The sequence below is a fragment of the Brachyistius frenatus genome, unplaced genomic scaffold (assembly GCF_029030835.1).
Source record: "Brachyistius frenatus isolate BFR_SWC_R1_liver_20210118 unplaced genomic scaffold, ASM2903083v1 Contig_28, whole genome shotgun sequence".
In the NCBI taxonomy this organism is placed as follows: Eukaryota; Metazoa; Chordata; class Actinopteri; family Embiotocidae; genus Brachyistius; species Brachyistius frenatus.
In genome coordinates this window covers 4,284,716-4,310,217 of record NW_027210627.1, presented here as the reverse complement: position 1 = coordinate 4,310,217, position 25,502 = coordinate 4,284,716, and the positions used below count along the sequence as shown (strand labels likewise).

Genomic DNA, 25,502 nt, shown 5'->3' with positions numbered 1-25,502 from the left:
CTCCCAGTTAGTCAAAACAGATGTTGACATTTCAACATATTTTGTCAGTGCAGTTTTCAAAATGTGACTCATCTATTTTTTTGTAAGCTGTGTTCTGTCAGCGAGGTTCGTTATTTTTCATTCTTGTTGATTTCGATGGCACGAATAAAACTTCGTAGTCAGTATCAAGTTCGTCAGGCGCTTTATTTAGTGCAAGGACTCGTCGCAAAGCATGTTGTTTTTAAAGGAGAGTATTGTACTATTACTTTTTCTCTTTCGTTTTGGATTAAATCTCATTTCACACACTGTATTTACTTCAACAACAAAAAAAGTACTACTTCTAACAGTAACAGAATAAGACTTTCCTAAGTCGTAAAGGGGCCTTCGCTGAATGATCCAGACACTGTTAAGACAGGAAGTTTAGTCTGTTTCAGTATGGTCGCCTGTCAGCAGAGATTAGTGGTAATGTGTGACTGTCATGGAAGATTAGAGGTAACAGAGCTCTGGAGACTATCACTGTCAGCGTGAGAAGGTCAGAGTTAGGCCTTTATCACTGTTTCATGTTTTGGCTCTTAGTCCGACCACTTGTCTCTCTCTCGCCGTCTTTAACAGCTCGTTCTTCATATCTCGTTGTTTCTGGTTCTGACCGCCCCGTTCTCTCTTCACCGCCCTTTGTTTCTCTTCATCTTTGTATCTCCACTTTCTTTCTTGTGTCTTTCTTTCGCCTCCATTTTCTTTACCCTTGTTTATTGTGTGCGTAAGGGTACTGAAATTCACGTTTTCAAACAACATAAAGACAACATTAAAGAACATTGTTGATATGCAATTAACACAACTACAAGGCAACATCCTGTCTCAAATAATTGTATTAATAGTGTGCAGCGCAGCGCTATGTGGGGTAGTGGCGATAACTAGGCATCTCAAAGGCATATGGCTATCGAATAGTGGTACTATTAGTCCCCATGTAACTATTAGAATACATATTTTTATCTTAACCCGTTTTTGTTTTTTCTCTTCTATCTCCTTGTTTAATTTTTAGTGCGCTTTGTCATGTACATTTATTTTGTACGTTGTACATTGTCCTCTCCCACTAGTCCCTTTATTTCTATTTCTATCCATCTCTCATCCATTCATCCCTCTTTCACTGCCTTCTTTTGAAGAGATTAATTGATGAGAGGTTTGATGTAATCCATATACCCCAGCATGTCTTAAGAGCACCAAGGGTCCATTTTGTGACAATCAATATATGACCTTACAAATATTATTTGACATGCCTTCTGAGTAGTCCCACCATATAGAGCTCCCTACACCCACACCACCACCACCACCACCTTTACCATTCTATTCCCAATAGAACTATAGACGCTATCATGACAGTGTTCTTAATGTACATATGGATTGATGGTCTCTATGAGTGGGGATGGTAGAGTCGAGGATCAGGAGTGCACAACACAGATCATGATAATACCACCTCTTGTAAATCTTATTTATTTGCCTGGCTTTTTGCAGTGTTGACTCTCCTCTCAATTGCACTATTTCCCCCGAAGCTCCCGCAGCAAAACAGGCAACGCTGTGGTGTGGTTCATCTATCAGTTCCTGTTAAATGAGGATTTTATGCAGAAGGCTGATGAGATGCGAAGAAGGGAGACACTGTCATATGTTACCTACTTGCACACACAAACCTGCAAATCGGCCACTTATTGGCCATTTGGATGCATGAACACCGCTGTGTTCACCGATGGGATATGAAGCCAGGGGATCATACGTTAACTTAACATTCTGCGGCTTTCAGACCTCACATCTCCAAACACATCATTCAAGAATGAGCTTAGTATGTAGTCAACAGATATAGACATGCATACATAAATGTCTCTGGCTATGCTGGCTGTTGAGATTGGATGACTCCAGCAAGCGTGAGGAAAACCCTTAGGTTTCATTCAGATTGGGAATATTTTAGGTTGGTGATTTCTTTTTCTAATGAGTCTTTCTTTTCTTTTTTTTTTTTTGGGGGGGGGGGCTTTTAACTTCTGCTAAATGTTCACTGACCAGCAGTCACAAAACTGTGTCACTATCTCTTTCTTTTCTTTTAACAAGCTTGGCAATGTGCCAATTATGGCATCTGCTCCACAAGCACATTCTGCCTTGGTAAATGTGTGTCTTGCTTGTTAGACAAAACTCTTTGAAAATGTACAAAGTTTGGATTCACGTTTTAGAAAAATCTGACAAATAGAAGAAAAAAAAAACCCAACCCTTGTTTGACAATAAGTTTTAGATGCTGTTGCCATGTGCTGCAACTAATGATCATTTTGATTAAAGATGAATCTGTTGATTATTTTCTTGATTAATCAATTAGCTGTTTGGTCATTAAAATCTCAGAAAATGGTGAAAAATGTCAAACAGCGTTTTCCAACAAATAGATAGTTTACAATCATGGAGACCAAAAAGAAAACAAGACAATATTAATATTTAAGAAGCGGGAATCAGAGTATTATTACATATTTTTACAAACAATAACTCAAAACTATTTTTTAATTGTCAAAATAGTTGGCATTTAATTTTCTGTTAATTAATTGATTGACTGTTGCTGCTCCAGAAAGCTTGTCTATGTAAAACCTGCAGCTGTGTTCTTGTAAAAACAGCCCTTCAGTGTACTCAAATCAATGGTGGGATGTTAGGTTATTTTTTTTCCTTTTCTTTTTTTCTACCTGAAATACCACTTTGATTTGTGTAGGTTGGATTGCACAGGAAAATTGCAGTGACTGGGAGGAGATACATTTTGTCAACCTAACAACATAAAAAATTCAGCTCTCCTCTGTTTCTTTCGCATCCTGCTTTGACACTCGTAAAGAAACACTCACAGCCCTTTGTCTTGTGTGGCATAACTATCTTTTGGTCTTTATCTTGTCAACAAAAAAATTTATTATTAGACATGAATCTTGCTGAACTGTGACTCCATCAAAATAGCATTAGCAGTTTTAAGACAGTCATATTGGTGTGTGTGTGTGCACATGTTGTGCAAATTTTATTTCTTTACTTGCTGAAGATTCTGAATCTGTGTAGATGCTGCCATTCTCTACCCTCACCATTTTCCCTCTGTCATGTCTCTTGTTCCATTGACAGTCTGATGGGAGGTAATCAGACTGTGTTACATTGGACAGGTGACCAGAGGAAACTGGAGGAAAGCTTGACAAAAATACAGCTGAATTAATGTGGCTTGAAACAGAAAAAAGCCACGAAATAATGTGACTTATTCATGCAGTTGTGTGTCACAAAGTTACATTTCTCCATTTTTTTTTTTTTTTTTTTTTCAAACTGCTGTGTAGTTGGTGTTTGGTTGTATCTTGTTAAATTTATTCTGCTGACACCTTATTCAAACATAGAAATGACAAGAAGGGGTGGATTTGTGGGCTGTTGAACATCGCTTTTCAAACATGTTCAATAATTATTCAATGTATATAAGCAAACTTTATGAACCTTACACACACACACACACACGCACACACGCACACACACACACACACACACACACACACACACGCACACAACGTGCACCCACATATTTGCTTCTTCATTGCTAGAGAAGATCTGACAAGTACATATCATCTTCCTCTAATTGATGTTTAAACCCAAATGTTTAAGAGAAATGCAAAGCAACCTCCACATATCATTCATTTGTGTGTGTGTGTGTGTGTGTGTGTGCGTGTGCGCGTGTGTGCGTGTCCTTCTGTGTGCTTTCTACAGGCACACCCCTGCTTGTAAGAAGCAGCAGTGACTCAGCCCTCAGCCCCCAGCCAACAGAGACTGATCCCTCCTTCAACGAGGACACCACTGGGATGGTAAGACTCTCAGGCAGTTAGATAAAAAAAAAAAGAAAAAAGAGACACATAGCATGTAGGAACATGATGTATAGTCTAATGAACTCACAAATACTCTTATGCTTTATAAAAGTGAGAAGTCCTTTAAGTTAGGGGATTGTGGTTGCTTTACCTATTCCTACCGTCTGTCTTGGCCCTGAAATGTTGCCTGCTGGAAAACAACTATGTGGTATTCAATGAGCGACAAGATGCACAGCCCATGTTTCATGTGTTAATGCTCTCCAACGTTTGGCTTCGGTTCATACGACGGTGTAGCACTTCGACTAAGCTGAATCTAGTTAGTATCTTCAAAATGTTGAGTCTAATTAGTACAAATTTCCTTCTTTCACAGTTCTCTAGAGAGGTGTGAAGGATGTATTTTTATAGTTGCGTGTAGGTGGTTGTTGATAACTGGCTCACTATATACGGCTTTCAATTGTTTAGCAGTGGAAAGAAAACCCTCCTGTATTATTTTTTAAAAAGCCGTTGGTTCACTCTTGTTTGACCCATCATATCACAGCATTTTTACCAACATTATTCAGATAATATTTTTTCAAGGATACAAAAAGGAAAATTGATTATTAGAAATGATCTTATGCCAGCTTTTTTTTTTTTTTTTTAATGTGTTTGTATGGATTCATCAGTTTTTTTTTTAAAGATATTGATTTACTTTGATGAATCATCATGGGCACCATAAACTTTGTCGTAATCTAATAGGCAGATTGACATTAAGTATGCTAATAAGTACATTAAGACTCCCAAGAGGATAAACACTTTGATTTGAATGACCCCATGACCTTTCATCAAACAGCATTCCTGGGACAAATGCAGTGTTTGCACCACTCATCGTAAAAAGACAAAAAAAAATCAATCTTTTTTAATAATGTTAAATACTACGCATACTGATGCTAAAACAATTACATTTTGGCTTAAGGATCTTTTAAATTTCATTTTGTTTTCAGTGTGAAACATATACAAAAGAAGTATACCGTATAAATGTCCAGCCTTGGAAATATTGTGTGTCAAATTTATTTTTTAAAGGCCTAATCTCTTATTATAGATTGTGTGTGGTAGGTACACGTGTTTGGGGTGAATGGGGCCCTTCGTGTCTTCTTGTTCTCTCTAATCCAGACACACTTTGTCACATCAGACTCCATTAACAAAGATAGATGCCTCTGGGTTTTCCTCCTTTCTTTTTACATTCTAACTCCCTTTCTCAAAAGGTCATAGGGCAAACACCTGCTCCTTTCTTCTTTTACCTCATCTGCTCCTTGCGCCCCCTGTTTCTTTCCTCCTTCCTTTGACATCTGTCCCCTTTTCAACATTGTGAACATATTGGTCTGATTAGTGTCAAAATACACAATTTAAGGTCGTGCTGAATGTAAAACAACCATCAATTAGCCAATTTAGAACTACAAAATATATTTATTAAAATGTATTTTCTTTCTTCTCTGTTAAGACTACAATTCTTCTTTTTTCTTAGATCCTTTTATTAAAACTCTTCAGTCTCTTATTAAACTGTCCTCTTCTGTTCCCTGGGTCCCCCCATGTCTGTTCTGTCAATTTGAGCTCAGAGCCTGACGTTTAACCTGCCGCTCCATATCCTCAACAGCTGCTATTTTTACAATCCTCTCTGTTGCTGCAATATCCCGCTTTCCATCTTTTAAGTTTTCTGCCTGTTTCACATCCACATAAAGGAACTCTGAACAAAGCAGTAATGCATTTACATTCTCAATGTATACAGCAAACATGTTAATCTTGCATGATCTACCATAATATCCTTTCCCACTCTGTTAAAATACAACTTTAAATACTTACATATTTGTATTTACTCTTACTTTTCCCATCTGTAATTAATGTACGTAGTTATATGTAATACACTCCTTTTTACTAATCATGCATAGACACACGTTTACTCAATAGAACATAGTCGTACAAATAATCATTATACCCTTTGCCAGTAGCTTAGAGATGGAGTTTTGATTAGTTGGAGTGTTGTTACGGTTTTATGTTCCCTGTTGGGGGGTTGGACACAGAAAATCCCTCAAGTTCACTGGCAAAAGGAACTCCTTGCTTGATTGGACTCTTGAGTAGTGAGCCTTCGACCCATGAGACTTCTCACTGGACAAATATCCTTTTTTTAATCACACTGTATTCCCCTTAGAGCAACCTGTTTGGAAGGTTCAGTTCTTTTGGGGAATGTGATTGGTTCTCAGAGGTGGTCAGTCCTCCCAGCTTAGTGTTGCTCAGGGTCACCTAACATGTTTGTGACTACATGTATATGTACCGAACACTTTCATAACAAAGAGATTTATTTATTATCGTGGTCATGATCGAGAGCCGTCATACTGACTCCACTCAGGCCATTTCCCATGACGATGCACCAGTAACAGACCTGCAGTCTGTTTTGATTTGAAACCCACAGCTACATGAAGCAAACTTCATCAGACTTAAAACCTGGATGCACTTGTCACTAATAATAAACATTATAAGAACAATAATATACACTAATCTATAATAAACACAAATCCATTTCCTGTTGAAATGTAAGCTGAACCTTAGGAATGTAGACTGTGTTGTTCTGAACTCACCTTCGACTCCTTACATCTGAGCTGTGTTTTCACAACATGTCGCCTCTGTAGCTGTCGAAAATGAAATACTACTGGCTGTCAGTTATACAGTAGGCCTGTCCAGACTCAGAGCCTCCGGGTGTTAATGTGTTGGTGCAACTGCACAATATCATACATTTTGTATATGGATGTGATCTCTTTTTTTTTTTTTTTTTAAGAGTTCATGCTTGGTCCTCAGATTTCAAACACAACATCCCCACTTTGCTCAGAACAATAGTTCTCAGGTCACGTGGCTTTCATTGCAATGTAACAATTCGCTAAAGTGGTTTGAAGTTTAACATCCCTAAATGCACCTATTTTACCTATTTATTGTAAAAAAAAATTGCATTGTTTAGTCAAATTATGATAAGGTAATTGTATTTTTTGTGTTTTTTTTTTTATTTTTTTTTACCCATGATTCTTTCTGTCTGCTTGACAATCTTGAGTGCCACATGTTTTCCCTACTCTCTGCTGGTCTGTCTCCTCAGTCACCGTCTTTCCTAGTCTCCTCCGCTGTCCCTCTCTGTCTCCTTCACTCATTCATAGACGCACACAGACATACTCTCACATACACACTCAGACGCTTAGTCACTCGCTCATCTGTCTCTTCTCAACCAGCCAGGTTCAGATGGAGGTAATGGCTCTGGGTAATTGTTCAAATTGTCACTTGGCCTTTTGGTGAGAGCGATGAGGGGAAGAAAGTACTCTTCTTGCAGTAATTCTCCGTCCTTCCTCTGTCTCTGTCTTTTCTCCCACTCTCTGTCCCCTACTATTTATCTAATTTCAACCTAGAAAGATTTACTGGTGCAGCTCTTTCCTTCTTTTCTAAATGCCAGGCAAAAAATGAGTACAGTAAGCCACAAAATCACTTTTTCACTTTATGTTCTGTTTAACACGCACACACACACACACACACACACACACACACACACACACACACACACACACACACACACACACACACACACACACACACACACACACACACACACACACACACACACACACACACACACACACACACACACACACACAAGCATGCGGTGCTGCTGGTTAGGGACAATGTGGTAATCAAGCTGGGAGTACTTATTTTTGCCCTAGAATGCTGCTGGGGCTAATAATGCAGTATAGCACTTATTCATCATGCTTCACCTGTGTGTGTGTGTGTGTGTGTGTGTGTGTGTGTGTGTGTGTGTGTGTGTGTGTGTGTGTGTGTGTGTGTGTGTGTGTGTGTGTGTGTGTGAGAGATCTTGTGTGCGTTCGCCTGCATGTGAGTCATGGCTTTTGTTCCACCCTGCATGCATGTTTGTCAGTGAAATTATTTTATCTGCCCGTTTTATGTACATATATAGGTTTACATTTTTATATTTATTATTTTAACTTGTTTTTCCCTTCCTAATGCATATATATATACATAAAATTAAAGGACTGAACCTAGAAAAATTAAATATGCTAAATTCATATGAAATACATTAAACAGTGCAACTAGAGCTCACTGGTTTGAACTGAGTGAAGGACTGCTGATGCTTGAGGGAAATAAATTTCTCTATGATATGGTTTTGTTTATTTCCTGATTAATTAATATGAAATATCTAAATATAAATATTTAAAGAGACATATTTTGTTATTCTTTTGTTTGCAATGTCCTGCAAACAAATTCAAGCTTTGTCCATTGTTATTCAAATCAAAGTAACTGCCTTTTGTTTTATAGAAAGGTTATTTTGTTATGTTTTAAATAGTTGAAACAGTTTCCTCCCATTTCAACCCTCTGACCCTTTGACATGTATTAAAACACTTTCATTTCTACTCATTGTACACATTCCCAAAGTGATAGCTGAAGATAAATGACCTTAGGTTTATAACTTTAATTCAAATCAACACACATACACATACACCAAATGCCTAGGAATGCATTGCTACTAATATATCATATTCACTCTGGGACAGTTTTCAGGAAACACTTAGCCTGATTGGTTATTCAGTAATTAGTAATATCACTAATCGTTCACTCTTTTTTATCCACTTTCAGCAATTATTAGATTAGACTGAAAAGACTGAACGCTTGCAGTCCATTTATTATAAGCATAGTTATTCAAGGTAAGATTATCCATCACCGAGTTGAAATGGAAATCCTGCCTCTCTCTTCTCCAGTTTTTGGAGGGCCTCTAATGCTCACAAGTATTGATTAATCTGTCCAAGGTCGACAGACTAATGTATTATTTTTCCCCCTGCAGTTTTCCTCAATATATTTCTAATAAATGTTTGTCATTTAATAAGTATATTTTTCATATTTTTCTCATGGAATCAGTTTTTTAAAATAACATTTTGCTTCTTGTGTAAATATATTGTCGTATTTTATGTGGCTGTCTATGGAACATTTTGATATACAGGAAACATTCATTACTGAAAGCCCTGATTTGCTGACAACCATATTCATAGTATGCTCGGCAATATGGACCAAAAACCATATCTAATATTTTCCGGTTGTCTGGTGATACGTGACTTAAATCTCATTGTTTTCTACAAAGTAGACTAAATGCTGATTTGTAAGTCAAAGCCACAAGTACGCTGTCACGAGCACTTTCATTAAAACAGAGTGTGGTCAAAATAAAATGCAAAGAGAGGCTTTCTTTCCTCGTTTGAAAATGTATGTATGTGCAAAACATGGAAATGACAAATTATATAAAATGCGTAGTCAATATTAAATAAGAATAAGTGTAATTCTGAGGTTGTGTCTTCAGTTGTTTTCAACATCAATAACAGACTGATGTACTGCAGTAAGCGTATCGTCTCATTTCTGTTACTTGTAGTGATTTTGCTGATCTCTTGCAACCCTTATTAATTCAAATTATTGAAAACTTCCACTAGTTCTGCTCCGGTACTCGCAGCGCGGCCCTTTTACCGACTAATCCCCGAGTTGTTTACACGTTATTCAGATGTGCTAGTTATTTTACATAGCACTGCCTTCTCCCTCTCTCTCTCTCTCTCTTTATTTTTTTTAATTTTTTTTTTTTTTTTTTTTTAAAGGACTAACTTTAGTTAGTCCTCCACCTCCTTTAGTTAAAATTATACACGTCACCTTACCTCACCTCACCTCACCTTAATGCGCCATGATTAAGGGGAGGCTAAATGCACTGGATATGTGGCTGCTTGCGCTAAAAACCTTCTCGATAGCTGCTATAGTTAACCAGCACCCAGTAGCCAGTGCGAGTTGAGCCAGCGTAGCTCTTACTCTCAAGTCAGGGGGACAATTCAGAGGGTCGCACGAAGCCAGAACCAACAATTCACCACCCATAAAACTATATTGATATAAATGTTATCGTCTCATTCTATATTTTGTTTAAAATAATATACTGATATCCTTAAAAAGTCAATATACCATCCCGCCTTAAATCATTTTGGGGTTGCTAATTTTTCTTTTCTAGTAAATTTGCAGCTTTTGTAATATGCTTAACACTTAATATGCACCTATATTAGTGAAAGACCTTGCTAATGTTGCAAAAAAAAGAGTTATTACTGAATTGTTTTGATTTTCTTAAATTAAGAGTTGGGCCATTGACTGCTGCAGTTTGAAAACTACAGGGAGTTCATTGTGTAATTAGTCTCAGTGTTTAAAGGATCGCTCAAATGCTAATATGAATAATGAGACTCATTTATTCGTTCAGATTCATTTACTTGTTTGAAATTAGCCTTTGATAAGTAACATACGTCACCGGCCGCTGTAATTAATATGTTGCTCTTCTGAAGAGACAAGGAAAGAGAGACTATTTTACATGCAGTTATTAAATGAGACATACAATTAGGCACTAAAGGTTTTGCAATTAATGTATGAGTGGCTGTTATGACAAAGAGGTTAGTATAATTAATGTTACCTGTCATCATGTTCCTAATTAATCTCACATGACGGCATCAACAACTCGGCCAGACTAATTGAATTCTTACCCGTCAAAACCCCGAGCATATGTTTACTGTATCGGCAGCCTGTCAGTCACAGTCGAGTCTGATCTCGTCTTCCTCTGTCCTCTTCACATCATCTGTTGTCTCTGGTTTTAGATATCCAGGTCTTGAATCACCCTCTGAAGTCATTTCACTCGTTGTTCTCACTTCTCTGGCTCTCCGTTTCTTTTCTTTCTGTCTTTCCCTCTGTCCTTCTCTGACCGGTGGAGTTGGTCAGATCAGATGGCAGTATGGGGAGGTGGTAGGGGTCAAAGGTGGAAGGTCATGTTAAGAGGCCATTAGTGCCCACTACTAACACCGAGCCATATTGACCTGCATGTGTTTGTGGCCATATGACCTCACAAACGTCTGCTCAGAGTGCACGCCTAAGCTCAGATATCCACTTGCAACATTGACATGTGTGTGTGTCTGTAATTGTAAATACAAAGTAAGTTGCTTTGATTTGAAAATACTTTCGTGCTTACGCCAATGTTGAGGTGGGGCTTCAGTTGATGAAGCTGTAGTTTGTGGTCTTGAATTGTAATAGTTGAGGAAGACCATGGTATGATATGAATTCATTGAAATAATGAGAGAAATCACATTTGACTTTTGAAATAATATAGAAAATCAATCCCTAAAACTTCTTATTCAAGACGGGGATGTGCGGCTCACTGCGTACATTTATATATGTACAGTAACAGTTTTAAAATGGTACAATGTTGTAAATATTTTCTGCTTAGCCCCCTTTAAGGAACATCGTTTTCCTTATGCCAAAGACCATGTGTTAAGCTTGATAAATTAGGAGGACTAAATATCACCTACTTTTTTTTAAAGACAATATTTATTACAATTAAAAACTGCTGAAAATATAGATGATAGTGGAGAGCGTTTACAAATATGAATATCAGAGGAACCATGAAACAGCACTCATGATGCCATGGTGGAAAAACTAGATTTATAGTTTTTGTCTTATGCTAGCAAGTAATTGGTGTTTAATTTTTTGAAAAATTATGAAGGGTTTAAATTCTAATGGAGATTAATATTAGTATTAATTGTGAACTCAAAGCAAATTGTTTTACATTTTCAAAAAGGTAAGACCGCCGCTCAAATGTAGGTTACTCTGGCTTGTAGAAAAGCACTTGGCACATAAGGACTTCTCTTTCTAGAGACCAATTATGCTTTTCCTAAAAAAAAAAAATAATAAAAAAAAAAAATCCTAAAAAAGGATTTGTTGCAGAGCTGTGGTGTCTGATTGTAATAAACGGTACAGATATTCATTCTGTGGAGTCACAAACATACTGGATGTTAGCAGTTTTCGGTTGTGGCAGAAGCACTTAAATGTGTACGCACGGAGTACGAAACCTCGTCTCTGTGGAGCTCACTTATCTCGAAGACAAATGTACACACTGCATGCAAACACAATGCTAATGCGTAAAGTAATTAATACATCTCCTTTGGCTCAAAACTACACACTTTTTTGAACATCTCTCTCTTACTCTTGGTTGCCTTGCCCGTTGACAGTGTTATTTATCACTGCTTGTCAACACTGTGTTCATGCCTTCAAATATTAATTACTATTTGTACGTCACCCATCCATCAAATTAGCAGCCGCTTCACTCATCACTTCACTCATTTATTCATTCATCCCCTTTGTATTCCTTTGTCTTTCGAATTGCAAAGACCAAGTTGTTGAGCTCCGGGTTTCAGACTGAATGTGGTGCATTAAATGCTAAAATCAAAGCACGGGAGCTCCGCCTGATTCCTTCACTTAGTAACAGCTTATTGTTTGTTTACACTGTTTATTAGTTAATTCATCCACATATCCCCCCATATTCACATTATCTCTCTCTTTTTTTTCCCCCTCTCTTCTTCCTGTAGTGCTTCTGTTAAGTACTCCTCCCTGTGACAGATTGGAGCTTGTTGTTTTCTTACTATTATTGTTTTTTTTTTTTTTTTTTTTAATGCCAATCACTGACTCACAGGACGGGCGTGCTCTGTCTGTTCTCTGCAGGCAGCCAGTTGTGCTGTGGAGAGGCCAGCAGGAGTGGAGCGCGCCCAAGGCAAACTCACCTTCAACGGCAGGTCAGTGTGTTTGTCTGTGTGGGATTGCAACTCTGGGTTTGGAGTCCCTCTTCATTTCTCTTTTCACTTATTTTACTAATGATATTAAGTCTGATGAAATGTTCTGATAAATGAGTCTATCTTTTTTTTTTTGTCTTTAGGACTGTGTGTGTGTGTTATGCAGTGAGTTGAGGATAGGCATTTAAAAAAAAAAAAATTCTTATGCGCATGTTTGTCTACATTCATGTTTATTGATGTTTATGTATGTGTTTCTGTCCTACTTTCCCTTCATTAAAGCTGCATTCTAATCCAGATCAAGGCCTCTCACAAATATAGTTAGTGTAAAGAAACTTCATCATTAGCTCACTACAAAAGACTGCCAAAACAGGGTCAGGGTCACGCACACGCACACGCACGCACACACACACACACACACACACACACACACACACACACACACACACACACACACACACACACACACACACACACACACACACACACAAGCTTTTTTTTTTTTTAAAGATTTCACACAGCGATGCAACTGAACACATAAGACACATGCATACACTAATGAGTGCTGCTTAATTAATTGTTAGGGGTGCAGAATGCCCTCTGTCTCTTGTGGGCCTTTTAGGCATGTGTGTGTGTGTGTGCTGATTTTGTCATGTGTGGGGCAGGCAGCTCCTATATTCTCTCAGAGGAAGAATTTACAGTTACCAGTATCCAGTGTATGGACAGTATTTACCAACAGCATCCTGCCGTGAATCAGTTTTGAAGTAGACTGAGTAAGGTTTTACTCATGTAACAACATTTCCATGTGCTCTGTGTAGTGTCAGTCCATCAATAGATCTATTTCGATGTTAGCATAGTCAGAGCACAGATTAAGGTGCCCAATCGACCAGGCAGTATCAGAATTTATCCTAAAACCCTTTAAGACGTGTACGTATTTTTGGATGATCTCTGTTTCTGCGAATGCGAAGCATTTAGAACTCTTTGGGATTAGTTTTTTTTTTTTTTCCCTGTTTGACGATCACAGTCTCATTGTTGTAGTTTTGGATATACAGTGAACCCTCGTTTTTCGCGGGGGTTACGTTCCAAATAGAAACCGTGATAGGCGAAATCCGTGAAGTAGTAACCTTTATTTTACAATTGAAATAGATAGAACTGGACATTAAATATATCTACGTTACATATAGTCGTAATGTGATTTCAATGCACGATGCAAATCCGTGAAGCAGCGAGACCGTGAAAGGTGAACCGCGTTATAGCGAGGGTTCACTGTAATTACAACCTCTGTACTCCTAAACATAAGACACAACTTAACAATAGAGTCCGTTTGGGAAACAATGACTGAAGTTCAAAAGTTTTCACATAAAGATCAAATTAAAACACCTACAAAATGTTCATTAAAAATCCCCGACCTAAAAATAGCCTTTAACCAGAAATTATCGGCATCATTTATAATCATTTCAATGTTTACTTTTTTTATTTAGCTTTATGTAATTAAGAGAATATGGATAAAATGTTGACTTGTTCATAATATTCCTAATTGTGTGAGGTGTTGTGTTTCATGGCCTTGTTGCTGTTTGTTATGTTGTCTAACAGTGTCCCCACTCTTCCACAATTACAAAATTTAGTTTTCATTTTTCTCATTCACTTTATTTAACCCAAAGGTCCTACTCGGACAGAATAAAACCAAGCCTAGTCTTTGTAACAGCATGACTAATACAAGACTGGAAGTTGTAAATTTGAGAAAGTGGCTGTTACATCAGTGATCAATGTGCCTTTCTGTCTGACAACACTGACCTCTGTTAATGGATGGTTTATTGCTGTGTGTTTTTGACATCACCAGGTCAGTATGGGCATGCAATTAATTCACAGTTAATGCATAAGTAGTGAAAGAAAATAATATGCAGTTAACCTGTGAAGAGGATACGTGGTGAGAATAATGTGCGACCTCTCTCCATAACTAACCAACTGCAACAACAGAGCGCAGACAGAAATGGGATCACATGATCACAGTTTCCCCCCTTTTTGTGTTGCATTATTAACAAATTATGAGTTTCTGTGTGTCACAATTCTGCCACCTGAATTATTTGACGAGCGAACAGAACAGAGTTTGATCACCTCTCATTTGTACAGTTATATGCAGTAAGGGTATAAGTTTATATTTTAGACACCCACTAACATTTATTTCATTTTCTCAGCAACTCTTTTACAGCACATATCCTCCAATGCCCACACACTCAGTCACACACAAACCATCTCAACTGTGAGTAATGTAAAAGTGATGTAATGTTTTTTTTTTTTTTGTGGTCGCCGGGGAAACGATCCTTGAAATTGCAAAAAAGTCCAAATGAGAAGAGGAATGCAGCTGTAAATACTGGAACAGTGAAGCATACGTTAAATAAACGTATGTGTTTGAGTGGGTGTATATAACTTTCGGGTGCTGTGTATGTGTCCACACACATTGTGGTGCTCCGAGTAGCCTGAGTGAATATTTGCGCGCCTTTAAAATGTGAAGCTACACCTATAAATACAGTAATGGCTCATCGTAATTTTAACTGCACGGCATGCACACCAGAAAAGTCATTACGCTTGAATCAAAATGTCCTTTTTATACAGGGAAACAGATTTACTGTAAATTGGTTTATTGAAATAGCATTTTGAGTATATTATATATCTTTGTGAATCAGGCACTGTATTGGAGGTCTTTTAGAAGCTCGGAGGTGAAAAGGTAAATAGGTTTCAGTGGATGCACAAAACAAGCTGATATGAAAGGGGTTTGCTTACTTTATCAGTGCCTATACATTCATGTTGTTTTATGACCTAACACTTCCATTCATCACCAGTGAAGAGTCCTCTCGTGATAGTATTGTGACATTGATCTGTCTATTAGTCTTGTTTATTTCTCTCGCCTACTATGTTTCTTAGTCAGTCTGTGGATCTACGACCCTTTGCCCTCATTTCTTCATGTCCTACCTTTATTTTTTTTTTCTTCTTTCTTTTACCATTTGCTTTTTCTGCCTTTGTTCCTACTCACCTGCTTATAGGAGGGTCAAAAAGGTCCTAGACGGTTTCTGTTGCACACATAACTGCGGCAGAGTTATGTGCATGCAGCAGGGCGAAGCAATAACTTTCATCGGTAAGCTTTCAAAGTTACGTCGCTTGATTCAACATAAGCATGTGTCTCACTAGCATCTTTGTGATCACTGGCATGAGCACATTTGCGATATCACCATGTATTTGAGTAGAGTGTGCACATCACATTTTGTGCAAAATTTGGGAAATTGACATCAAAGACCCTTTAAAATGCTTCAAAAAGCCTACGTCAAAGAATCAAAGAGCCGGATGAGGTGTTTTGAGTGCCATTCATGTTTTCAGAGGGGCAGAACATCAACTGTCCAAGATCAAAGAAGGCAGGTCCGGTCAGAAGTGCAACAAGGTGGGCTTTCTTTGACATTCGTGCCGTGGTGCACCATGAATATGTCCCCCAGAGTTAATTCAATTCAATTTTATTTATATAGCGCCAAATCACAACAGAGGTTATTTCATGGCACTCAACATATTAAAGACCTTACAGTTGAACTTTACAATATTATACAGAGAAACCCAACAATTCAACAATTCCCACGTAAGCTAGGAGGGAAAAAAAACAACTCCTCTTTAAGGGAGAAAAACCTCCAACAGAGGGGAAGGAAAAACTCCCTCTAAAAGGAAGAAACCTCCAACAGAACCAGGCTCAGAGGTGGGCGACCATCTGCCTCGACCGGTTGGGGTGAGAGGAGAGCAGAGAGAGAAAAGGACAATTAGACTGTAAACACTGAATTCCACTGTGACATTATGAAGCATCTGAGGGAAAACATTTGGTGTAAATGACTTGAACTGTGGCGCTTTGGCACTCGGGTTCTCCGACATGACAACATGCCTGCTCACAGCACGTTGAAAACAATTTTCTCCCCACGCTCCCTATTCGCCAGATCTGGTTTCCTGTCACTTTTTTGTGTTCTCCGGGAGTATGCTGCAAAAGTTGATGCATGCGCTCTGTTTGGGTTTCAGGTAAAATTGCAAATGCCCAAGTACCAGTGGTCAAAAAACACAGGTAACACAGGCGCTGATGTTGATTCAGCGAATACTTGCTCAGAGGTAATTGCTTTTCTTCTGCTCCGTTCACATTACTGTGCTGCACTGTCTCACAGTATGGCAGTAATCTCCCTAAAGCTGAGCGATATTACTTAAAAAAACAAAACAACAATATCATGTTTAATTGTTTAACTCCATTCTCACGGTGAACCTCCTGTTACATGTTTGTACTGAACAGTACAAATTATTAATTTAACATATTTAGGTCAAGCTCTCAAAATACAAGATTTGCATTTAATACTTATTATCTAATTTATTCACTAAAGATACATTAAAAATAAATTTATATAAATAAAGATAAAGAAGGTTTTAAGTATATTTTTCATACATTAATCTTTAGCAGTATCGTGCATTTGTACTGGTTTTTACTCCCCTTACACTCGACATCTCTGGTCCTCTGCACTTTAAAGACTAGCTTAGAGAAAAAAGAAAAAAAAAGAGAGAGAGGAAGAGAATGACAAATAAGGAGAGGGATGTGAGGGTGAAATGCATTGAGAGGAAGAGAGTGGTTTGGTAATGCATATCCTTTTTTTTTTGTTATTTCTCGTCTGTGTCTCTGTCTTTCATAGTGAGGATCAGTGGAGTGGCAGGTGGATAAAAAGAACACCTGCTCTCTTCATCTCGCTCTGCTTCTCTTTTTCTCGCTCTCCCTCTGTGTGCGTTTGGCTCTTTCTTTTTTCTCTCTCTCTCTCTCTTTTTCCCTCACTGCGCTCCCTCTCTCTTTTCTCAAGTCTCGCCCATTTTGTCTCTCTCACCCCCACTTCATTTTTTGCATTGATGCAGCCTGTCAAACATCTCACGGAAAAAAAAATGAAAACGGAAATGCAAATGGATCTCAAGTGCTTGTGTGCGTGTGTGTGTGTGTGTGTGTGTGTGTGTGTGTGTGTGTGTGTGTGTGTGTGTGTGTGTGTGTGTGTGTGCGCTTGCGCGTGCGCGCTGTAGCTTGTAGTGTTGTCGTGTTAGAGATCAGACGCACAGCAGCAGGAAGGAATAGAGGGAGGGGTGGATGTTATTCTCCCTCTCATATTAATGTTATTCATTAGTGCTGTCTAATTAATTCAGTGCCTCCACCTTCTTTTCACTGTATTCTACTTTCAGACCTTGCTTGCTTCCTACCTTCTTCACCTCCCTTTATCCCCGGTCCCTGCTTTCTTCTTTTCTACTTCACTTTTCTCTTTCCGTCCTTCTCTGATTTCTTTCCTTTCTTCCTTTCCCGTCTTCAGATTGACACAGTGATATGAGGATGGCAGTGTCGCTCGTTCAGACTCTAGTTCAGACGGAAATATATCAAGTACCTATTGAATGGATTGATCTGAAATGTGGCACAACCGTTCAACGTTTCCAGAGGATGAATCCAATTCACTGTTGATTCCATGACCTTTTACAGTAGTGGAGTCTCGCAGTCAGGTATCCAGTAAAATATCTCATGTCTACCCATATCCATCCATCCATCCATTATCTATACCTGCTTTATCCTGAACAGGGTCACAGTGGGGTGGGGGGCTGGAGCCTGTCCCAGCTCACATTGGGCGAAGGCAGGGTTCACCCTGGACAGGTCGCCAGTCTATCACAGGGGCAACACTTATAGACAGACAGAAACAAAGACCATTCACGCTCCTCCATTCACCTAAGGGCAATTTGTAGAACCACCAATTAACCTGAGGTGCATGTTTTTGGATGGTGGGAGGAAGACGGAGTACCCATGAAGGCACAAGGAGAACATGGAAACTCCACACAGAAAGACCCTGGCCTGGATTTGAACCCAGAACCTTTTCGCTGTGAGGCGACAATGCTAACCACTGCACCACTGTGCCGCCCTAGCTGTATATGCATTATACTATTATCTTATGTATTTTTGCAGTAATGCATCGCTCTACCTATTTTCCACCACCGTCTCAAATCTGGGTTGCAATGCCTGTAAACTGAGCAAGTTAGCCCGTACGTCCTTCTCTGTTGATACTCTGTGGACCCATGATTTCCTCCCAGTTGGATTTGCTGTGAACAACCTCTATAAGAGAGTGTGCAGGAGGCCCGGATGCCCTCCGCTGACTCTTCTGAATATAAAGGAGCAGCAGGTTCTATAATGAGGCCTTTTCTGCATGTCTGAGCCACTCAAGCTGTTTGTAAGCAGCTTTTTTCTGAACACGTGTCTGCTTTCTTGTGGTCATTACTCAAAAGCACACGACCATATGTGAGGGTCTATTGATCAGCGACTGCACTATTGTGCTATTGGATTTCAGTCAAACTGCTTTCGAATGTCACTGCAGGTTAAAAAAGACGAGATGTTTAAACACTAAATACAACTCTGCACCACTCAAATATATCGTGCTTTTCACTCTACTTTGTCCATCTTTCCCACTGTCTTTGCCTCCCTCTTTCTTCGCCTGTCTTGCTGTTCCTCGTCTCCTATTGTCTGGGATTAATTCAAATTTGCTGAGTAGCGATGAGGCAGCATCAGCTTTGTGTGTGTTTTGTGTATCTTTCCGTGTGTGCGGGAGAGAGAGACAGAGGCAGAGAGAAAGGGAGAACTTGTTTGTGCACTTTGCATCTCTCCCCTGTTACCACCCACCATCATCAGTAACCCTCTCTCCGGAGTTTATCAGCATCTGTACTGCTATCAGTTGATGGGGGTTTAGGGATGGATGGATGGGCCGGAGAGAGAGGGAGAGAGGGAGAGAGGGAGACAAAATGAGCAGACAGAGTTGGAGAGAGAGAAAAAGGGGAGGGTAGAACGAAAGAGCACAAAGCCAAGTTCAGACAAACTCACTTAGAAAAATACACACACACATAGGGAGCAGGGAGAAGGTCAGGAGAGGATTAATGGCTGTGCTCTGATAGATAAACTAATCAAACAAACAAAGACTTCAGCACGCACGCACATTAAAACACAGACAGAATGTAAAGCAGATACACACTTAAATAATCCAAACTAGACGGAGACATTGAGAGATTGAAAGCAAGCAAGAAATCCATAGAGAAGAATGGCACAAAAAAGTTTTGACAAACATGCACACACACACTCGCGCGCGCACGCGCACACACACACACACACACACACACACACACACACACACACACACACACACACACACACACACACACACACACACACACACGCGCACACCCACACACAGAGCAATCTGCACTTTCATTGACTTTGAACAGAGTGTCGGCATTCCCTTCTCCAAGGGCTGGGTTCACAAGCATGGATTAAGTCCTCGACAAAAAAGTCTTTTTAGCACAATGAATGCATCCATGGAAAATGATGTGTCACTCTAGGATAGTACTTTCCAAACTCTTCCTCAAGAGAGACACATTTTAAAGACGGTTTTTATTCTGCTTTCTCTCATTGTGTGTTTTTGTGCCACCCCACACGTGAGGCCTATCCTGCTTTCTCACTTTGTCTGTTAGTTTTACATCTTGCGTGCAAACAATTATGGATTAATGAGATAATTTTACACTTGCAGTATGTATTCTAGCTTGTTTGACAGATAATGATTAACCAGGTAGCTTTGTTAGACTTAAACATTGGATATGCTAAAATGCTTTAAATCCATGTCTTGATTTGTTTTCTCTATCATTACAACAGACAGAAAAAAAAAAACATTTTAGTATGAATTTGACTTGGCTCCATCTTCTTGTCCAACATTATCAGCATTTCTATTTTCCAGTGTCTGTCAGATTTACTTTAATTAAGCATAACAGAACATGTATTTTAGAATAATAAGCTTCTCCCACTTATTCAACGTGGTTGTGTTTGTGTGTGCAGCCTGACCAGAACGGTGGAAATCCAGGGTGAGGACAGCCCCCTGGGAATCCATGTGGTTCCCTACTGCTCATCCCTCAGTGGACGGTGAGTTATGTGCTCAAAAATGCATTGTCACACACACACACACACACACACACACACACACACACACACACACACACACACACACACACACACACACACACACACACACACACACACACACACACTGAGTGTCATGCACACAAAGACAACAAATGCATCTATATAAGGCCTTTAACCCCAAAAAGCAAAAAGTTTTGGTACATGTTCAAGTTATATTGCCATCATCCCGTGGTACATTTGTGAGGAATTGTGGTACCTGCAGTACAGTACATAATCATGTCACACGCACGCACACACACACACACACACACACACACACACACACACACACACACACACACACACACACACACACACACACACACACACACACACACACACACACACACACACACACACACACACATGCGCGCACACACGCATACTGGGAAAATGAAGAAAAGAAAGAAAAACTCACACAGCTATGCAGGGCTTTTCTTTGGGTGTGTGACAGTCAGACGGTGGAGGGGGATTTCCTAAAGGAAAGCAGGATGACATTTTTTATGACTGTTCTCATGACTCACCTGACCCCACCAATCTCCTACTCAAATTCCCCTCTAACTCTCTGTTTGCTTCTCCCTCTCTTCCTACTTTTTCCCCATCTCCTCCTTCCTGAACACCTCCTTTGCCATTGTCCCTTTTATCTCCTAACCTAGTTTCATCCTGGTTTTGCAGTTGAAGTCCAGTGTTGTAGTGTCATCATCTCTGCTTTGGTCAGGAAATGTCCGATGGAAATTTGTATCACTCTCATTTATTTTGAACATGTAGTTCATCACTTGCATGGCTGGGAAAGTGACTTTCTTCCACCTCCCCTCTATTTCTCAGTGTATTCTACATTTTAAATGGCTGTCTTTAAATTTGAATGCCTTTATACTTTATTTCTCTCTATATATAACATATCTCTGCTCGCCTTTATATCTTGCATCTGTGTGTTTGTCTGTAGGGTTGTCTTTGTTGTTCCATCTCTGTCTTGTTATCCCTTAGTCAACCATTGCCCACCGTGCTCCCAGGTTTTTTCTTTTAATGAATGGTAAATCATATACGTAGTGATAGAAACCTAGATAGCTGTATCTAAGTGATACATGTGATAGTCTCTGTAAGCTCCCCCATCATACACCTCGGTCCTCTGGGACATGCTAGAAGTCATTTTTAAGAAAGTGTAGTGTGTGTTTGTAGTCTATGCATTCGTACAATGTTTTAAAAACTGTGGTTACATCCCTGAAACTCACTTTTTTCCTTGGTGGCTCTCCTGTCAGGTCTCTTGGTCTGTTTATTCGTGGAGTGGAGGAAGAGAGTCGCTCAAGAAAGGAGGGCTTGTTCCAAGAGGACGAGTGCATCGTCAGAATCAACAACACCGACCTCATGGACAAGACATTTAGCCAGTGAGTACAACACTGTTTGTCTGTGTTGGGCCCAGGAGCTCAAAACATGCATCTCAGATGCTCTGCTGCTGATCATGTAAAGCTGTCCATGCCAGAGCACCCCCCCCAAAAAACAAAAACAAACAAACAAACACAAAATAAACAACAACAACAAAGCAAGCAAGGTCAAGTTGAAACACACTTTTCATCGATGCATTTTTTTTTCTTTTTTGTGTGGAAACTTCTGGTATTGTGACAACCCCACTTGTAGTTTCTATTTAATACAAACAGTCAGTTTACCCAAATTACAAAAACAAAAGCACAATCTAGCACCCCAGGACGTTGTTGCACATGTTTTGATTTGTATATTTTGGAGATTTTGAACACTACCCAAAACCAATTAAAGTGAATAGACAGCAAAACAAGTCTGTCCGCAAAAGTCCCTCCATGAGTAGTTGGATTTCATGTTTCAAACCCTGTTTTTTAGGCCAGATCGTCTCTCTTCTCTCACTCTTTTCCCTGCTGCCTTCCCTTCTGTGTGTCTTGTTTTCCTTTCCATTGTCAGAGGACTTACATCACTGTTGTACCGCCGTCACAAGGAACCAGCCGAAAAGACATCTGGCAGATGTTTAGAGAGTGTTGCTTCAGAATGAATCTATGTGTGTGTGCGCGTGTCTGTTGGAGCTGGCCTTTGTGTGTCCGCTTGTTCCATCTCATTCCTCAAAGGGAAGATTTGTTCAAGACTTATTTGAGACCAGATGTTTCTCAGTGGAGTTTTATTACTGTCCCAAGGAAACACCTGTATAGAAGTCCATTAATGTGAGTTTGTAACTAGATTAGCGAGCATTAAAATGACAAAAGACACACCTGTAAAAAAACAATTCCTGCAGATTACAAGTACTGATGTGGATGTTGTAATGATTACAACAAAGCACCGTGTCCATATCGTCCACACAACAGTCCTTGTCCAGCGGTCAGTGTGGTAATACGATTATATGTGAGGTATTTTATGCTGTACTGTAGGTAAATGGATTATCAACGGAGGGGTTTCCACCTATTGTTCAAAGACAGGTGTATAGTCCCGTGTGCACTCTTACACACACACACACACACACACACACACACACACACACACACACACACACACACACACACACACACACACACACACACACACACCCACACACACCAGTTTACACACACAGGCTGGTTTTTTTTTTACACTTACACATTCAGTTTTAAACATATCTTTATACAAGTATACAAAAGAAGACACATTTGAATAGGAATACAACTTTTCTTTAATCTTACATTAGATACGGTATATCCAGGCCACTTCTTAACACGGACACAAACACTGCTGCCAGTATTGTTGCATCGTGGCAGGTGTAGTGTGATATGAGGCTCGATCCAGTGAAATATGTGTAAGTAGGCCACTGAAAGTCCATTGATCTACGTGAATGCCATGTCCACACACAGACACACACGGCATTACACGCTGCCATTGTCCCGGCTTGGCAGCTGCATTGACGAAGCCCGCTCGATTAGAATATTGTTTTTAACACAAATGTGACTGCACACGTTGTTCAATAATGATATCATCTGTCCACAATGGTCCCAATAAACGCACGCACGCACGCACACACACACACACACACACAGACAGAGCTTTCATATCTAGTTTCATTGTACTGTATTGTGTTCTTAATACAATGAAAATCACCAAGTGCGATTATTCTGCAAGGTGCGACACTAACACTTGCCCAGACTGCCTACTGTGTGGACCGGTTTCATTATGCAGATCCTGTCTGAAAGGAATGAAGAAGAGTTGACCACCCATCCACACACATTCACAGATACTATTCCTGCTTAGTGCATCCTTCACACATGTTGGCCCTGGGATTTATATTCAGAATAACTTTAATGGGTCCTTCACTACTCTATGAAGGCTGACAGGCATGAGGGGTAACATTTGTTATACTCTACATGCACAAAATGGTCGTTTGTGCTCTCATTCGTCATTCTTACACATGATTGAATTGTTTGCCTCACACGGGAGTTTGGTGTTTTAAATTATGAAAGTGCTTCTCTTACCTCCACGTCTAACATACACAACATACAGTATCACGTTTGCAAATGAACCTGCAAGTAAGACTCTCATCCAGTGCTTTATAAGGAACACCCTACTAATACAGTGCATGGCCTCCTGCTGCTCTTTCTTCTCAAAAAGAGCCTCAGTTCTTGGTGTCATGGATTCCACCTGATTCTGGAAACATTCCATTGAGATTCTGGCTGATGTTGACATGATTGCATCACATCATTTCTACAGTTTAGTCAGCTGCACATTCATGCTGCGTTTCCCCTGTTTGACCACATCCCAAAAATGTTCTATTGGATTCAGATCTGGTGACTGGGGAGACCACTGAAGTCATCTGAACTTTGCAAAATCTTTACGAAACCTGTTTGAGACGACTTTAGCTTGGTGACATCGTGCAAATTAGACGTTAGATTGTGGCCGTAAAAAATGCACATGGTCAGCAACAATATGCATCTAGACTGTTTAGCATTAAGGCATTGGGGGGGGCCCAAAATGTACCAAGAAAACATTCCCCACACGACTACACCACCAACACCACCACCAGACTGAACTGTCGGCAGGTTGTGTCTGTGGATTCATGCTGTTGGTGCCAAGTTTTGATCTTGCTATCTGCACGCCTCAGCAGAAATTTAGATTCATCAGACCAGGCCGCGTATTTCCAGCCTTCAGCTGTCCAGTTCTGGTGAGACTGAGCCCATTACAGCCTCGGATTTCTGCTCTTAGCTGACATAAGTGAAACCTGATGAGGTTTTATGCGGTTGTAGCCCAGCCACCTCAAGGTTCAATGTTTTGTGCAGCCTGAGATGCTTATCTGCCCTGGACATCTGAGTTAACATAGCTTTTCTGACAGCTCAAAGCAGTCTGGCTACTCTCCTCCGACCTCGCCCATCACCAAGACATTTCTGTCCACATAGCTTTTGCTCACTGGATGTTTTTTTAGTTTTTCTCGCTCATTCTGTTGTGCGTAGAAATCCCAGGAGGTCATTAGTCTCAGAAACATTCAGACCAGCCTGTCTGGCAGCAACAATCACGGTCAAAATCAATGAGATCATGTTGTTCACATACTGATGTGAACATGAACTGAAGCTCCTGACATCATTGACTGGATTGAAAAGATTCGCTGAATGGATACTTGCATTAATAAACAGGTGTTCCTTATAAAGTGCCAGTACATTTACATTAATCCAAATTCACAGTCAAACTGACTGTTTGAAATGGAAACTTCACCGTGACCTCATTTTAAAGCCATGAATATCACTTATATTAATGTGCAATTTTAAAGTATTATTACTCCATATTTCATCCATTAAAATATGTTGATATTTCACACATGGCTTTCTAAACATCGTCTCCAGTTACAAATAGTTACAATCATTATTCATGTAATAATAATCTAGGCAGGAAACAATAGGCGTGTAATCCAATATAATTTAAATAAACTGGATTTGCTCTGTCGATTATTGGAGGTGAATAATGGTGTCTACCAATCACTCCTGACACAATGGTCCCTCTAACTAACTTAGCGTGATCTGATATGAACTAATTCCTACACCAAATTATCTTTTT

General features: G+C 39.6%; 1 protein-coding gene across 3 annotated transcripts in view; it reads left to right on the top strand.

Moving 5' to 3' along the window:
• Positions 1–25,502, top strand: part of pard3bb (par-3 family cell polarity regulator beta b) — a 198,765-nt gene that overhangs the window by 39,886 nt on the left and 133,377 nt on the right. For all 3 annotated transcript variants that reach the window (XM_069698895.1, XM_069698896.1, XM_069698897.1), the window contains exons 4-7: positions 3,721–3,815; positions 12,390–12,460; positions 20,355–20,438; positions 21,734–21,859. In XM_069698895.1, the coding sequence (XP_069554996.1) occupies positions 3,721–3,815; positions 12,390–12,460; positions 20,355–20,438; positions 21,734–21,859 (376 nt within the window). The remainder of the gene's footprint in view (positions 1–3,720; positions 3,816–12,389; positions 12,461–20,354; positions 20,439–21,733; positions 21,860–25,502) is intronic.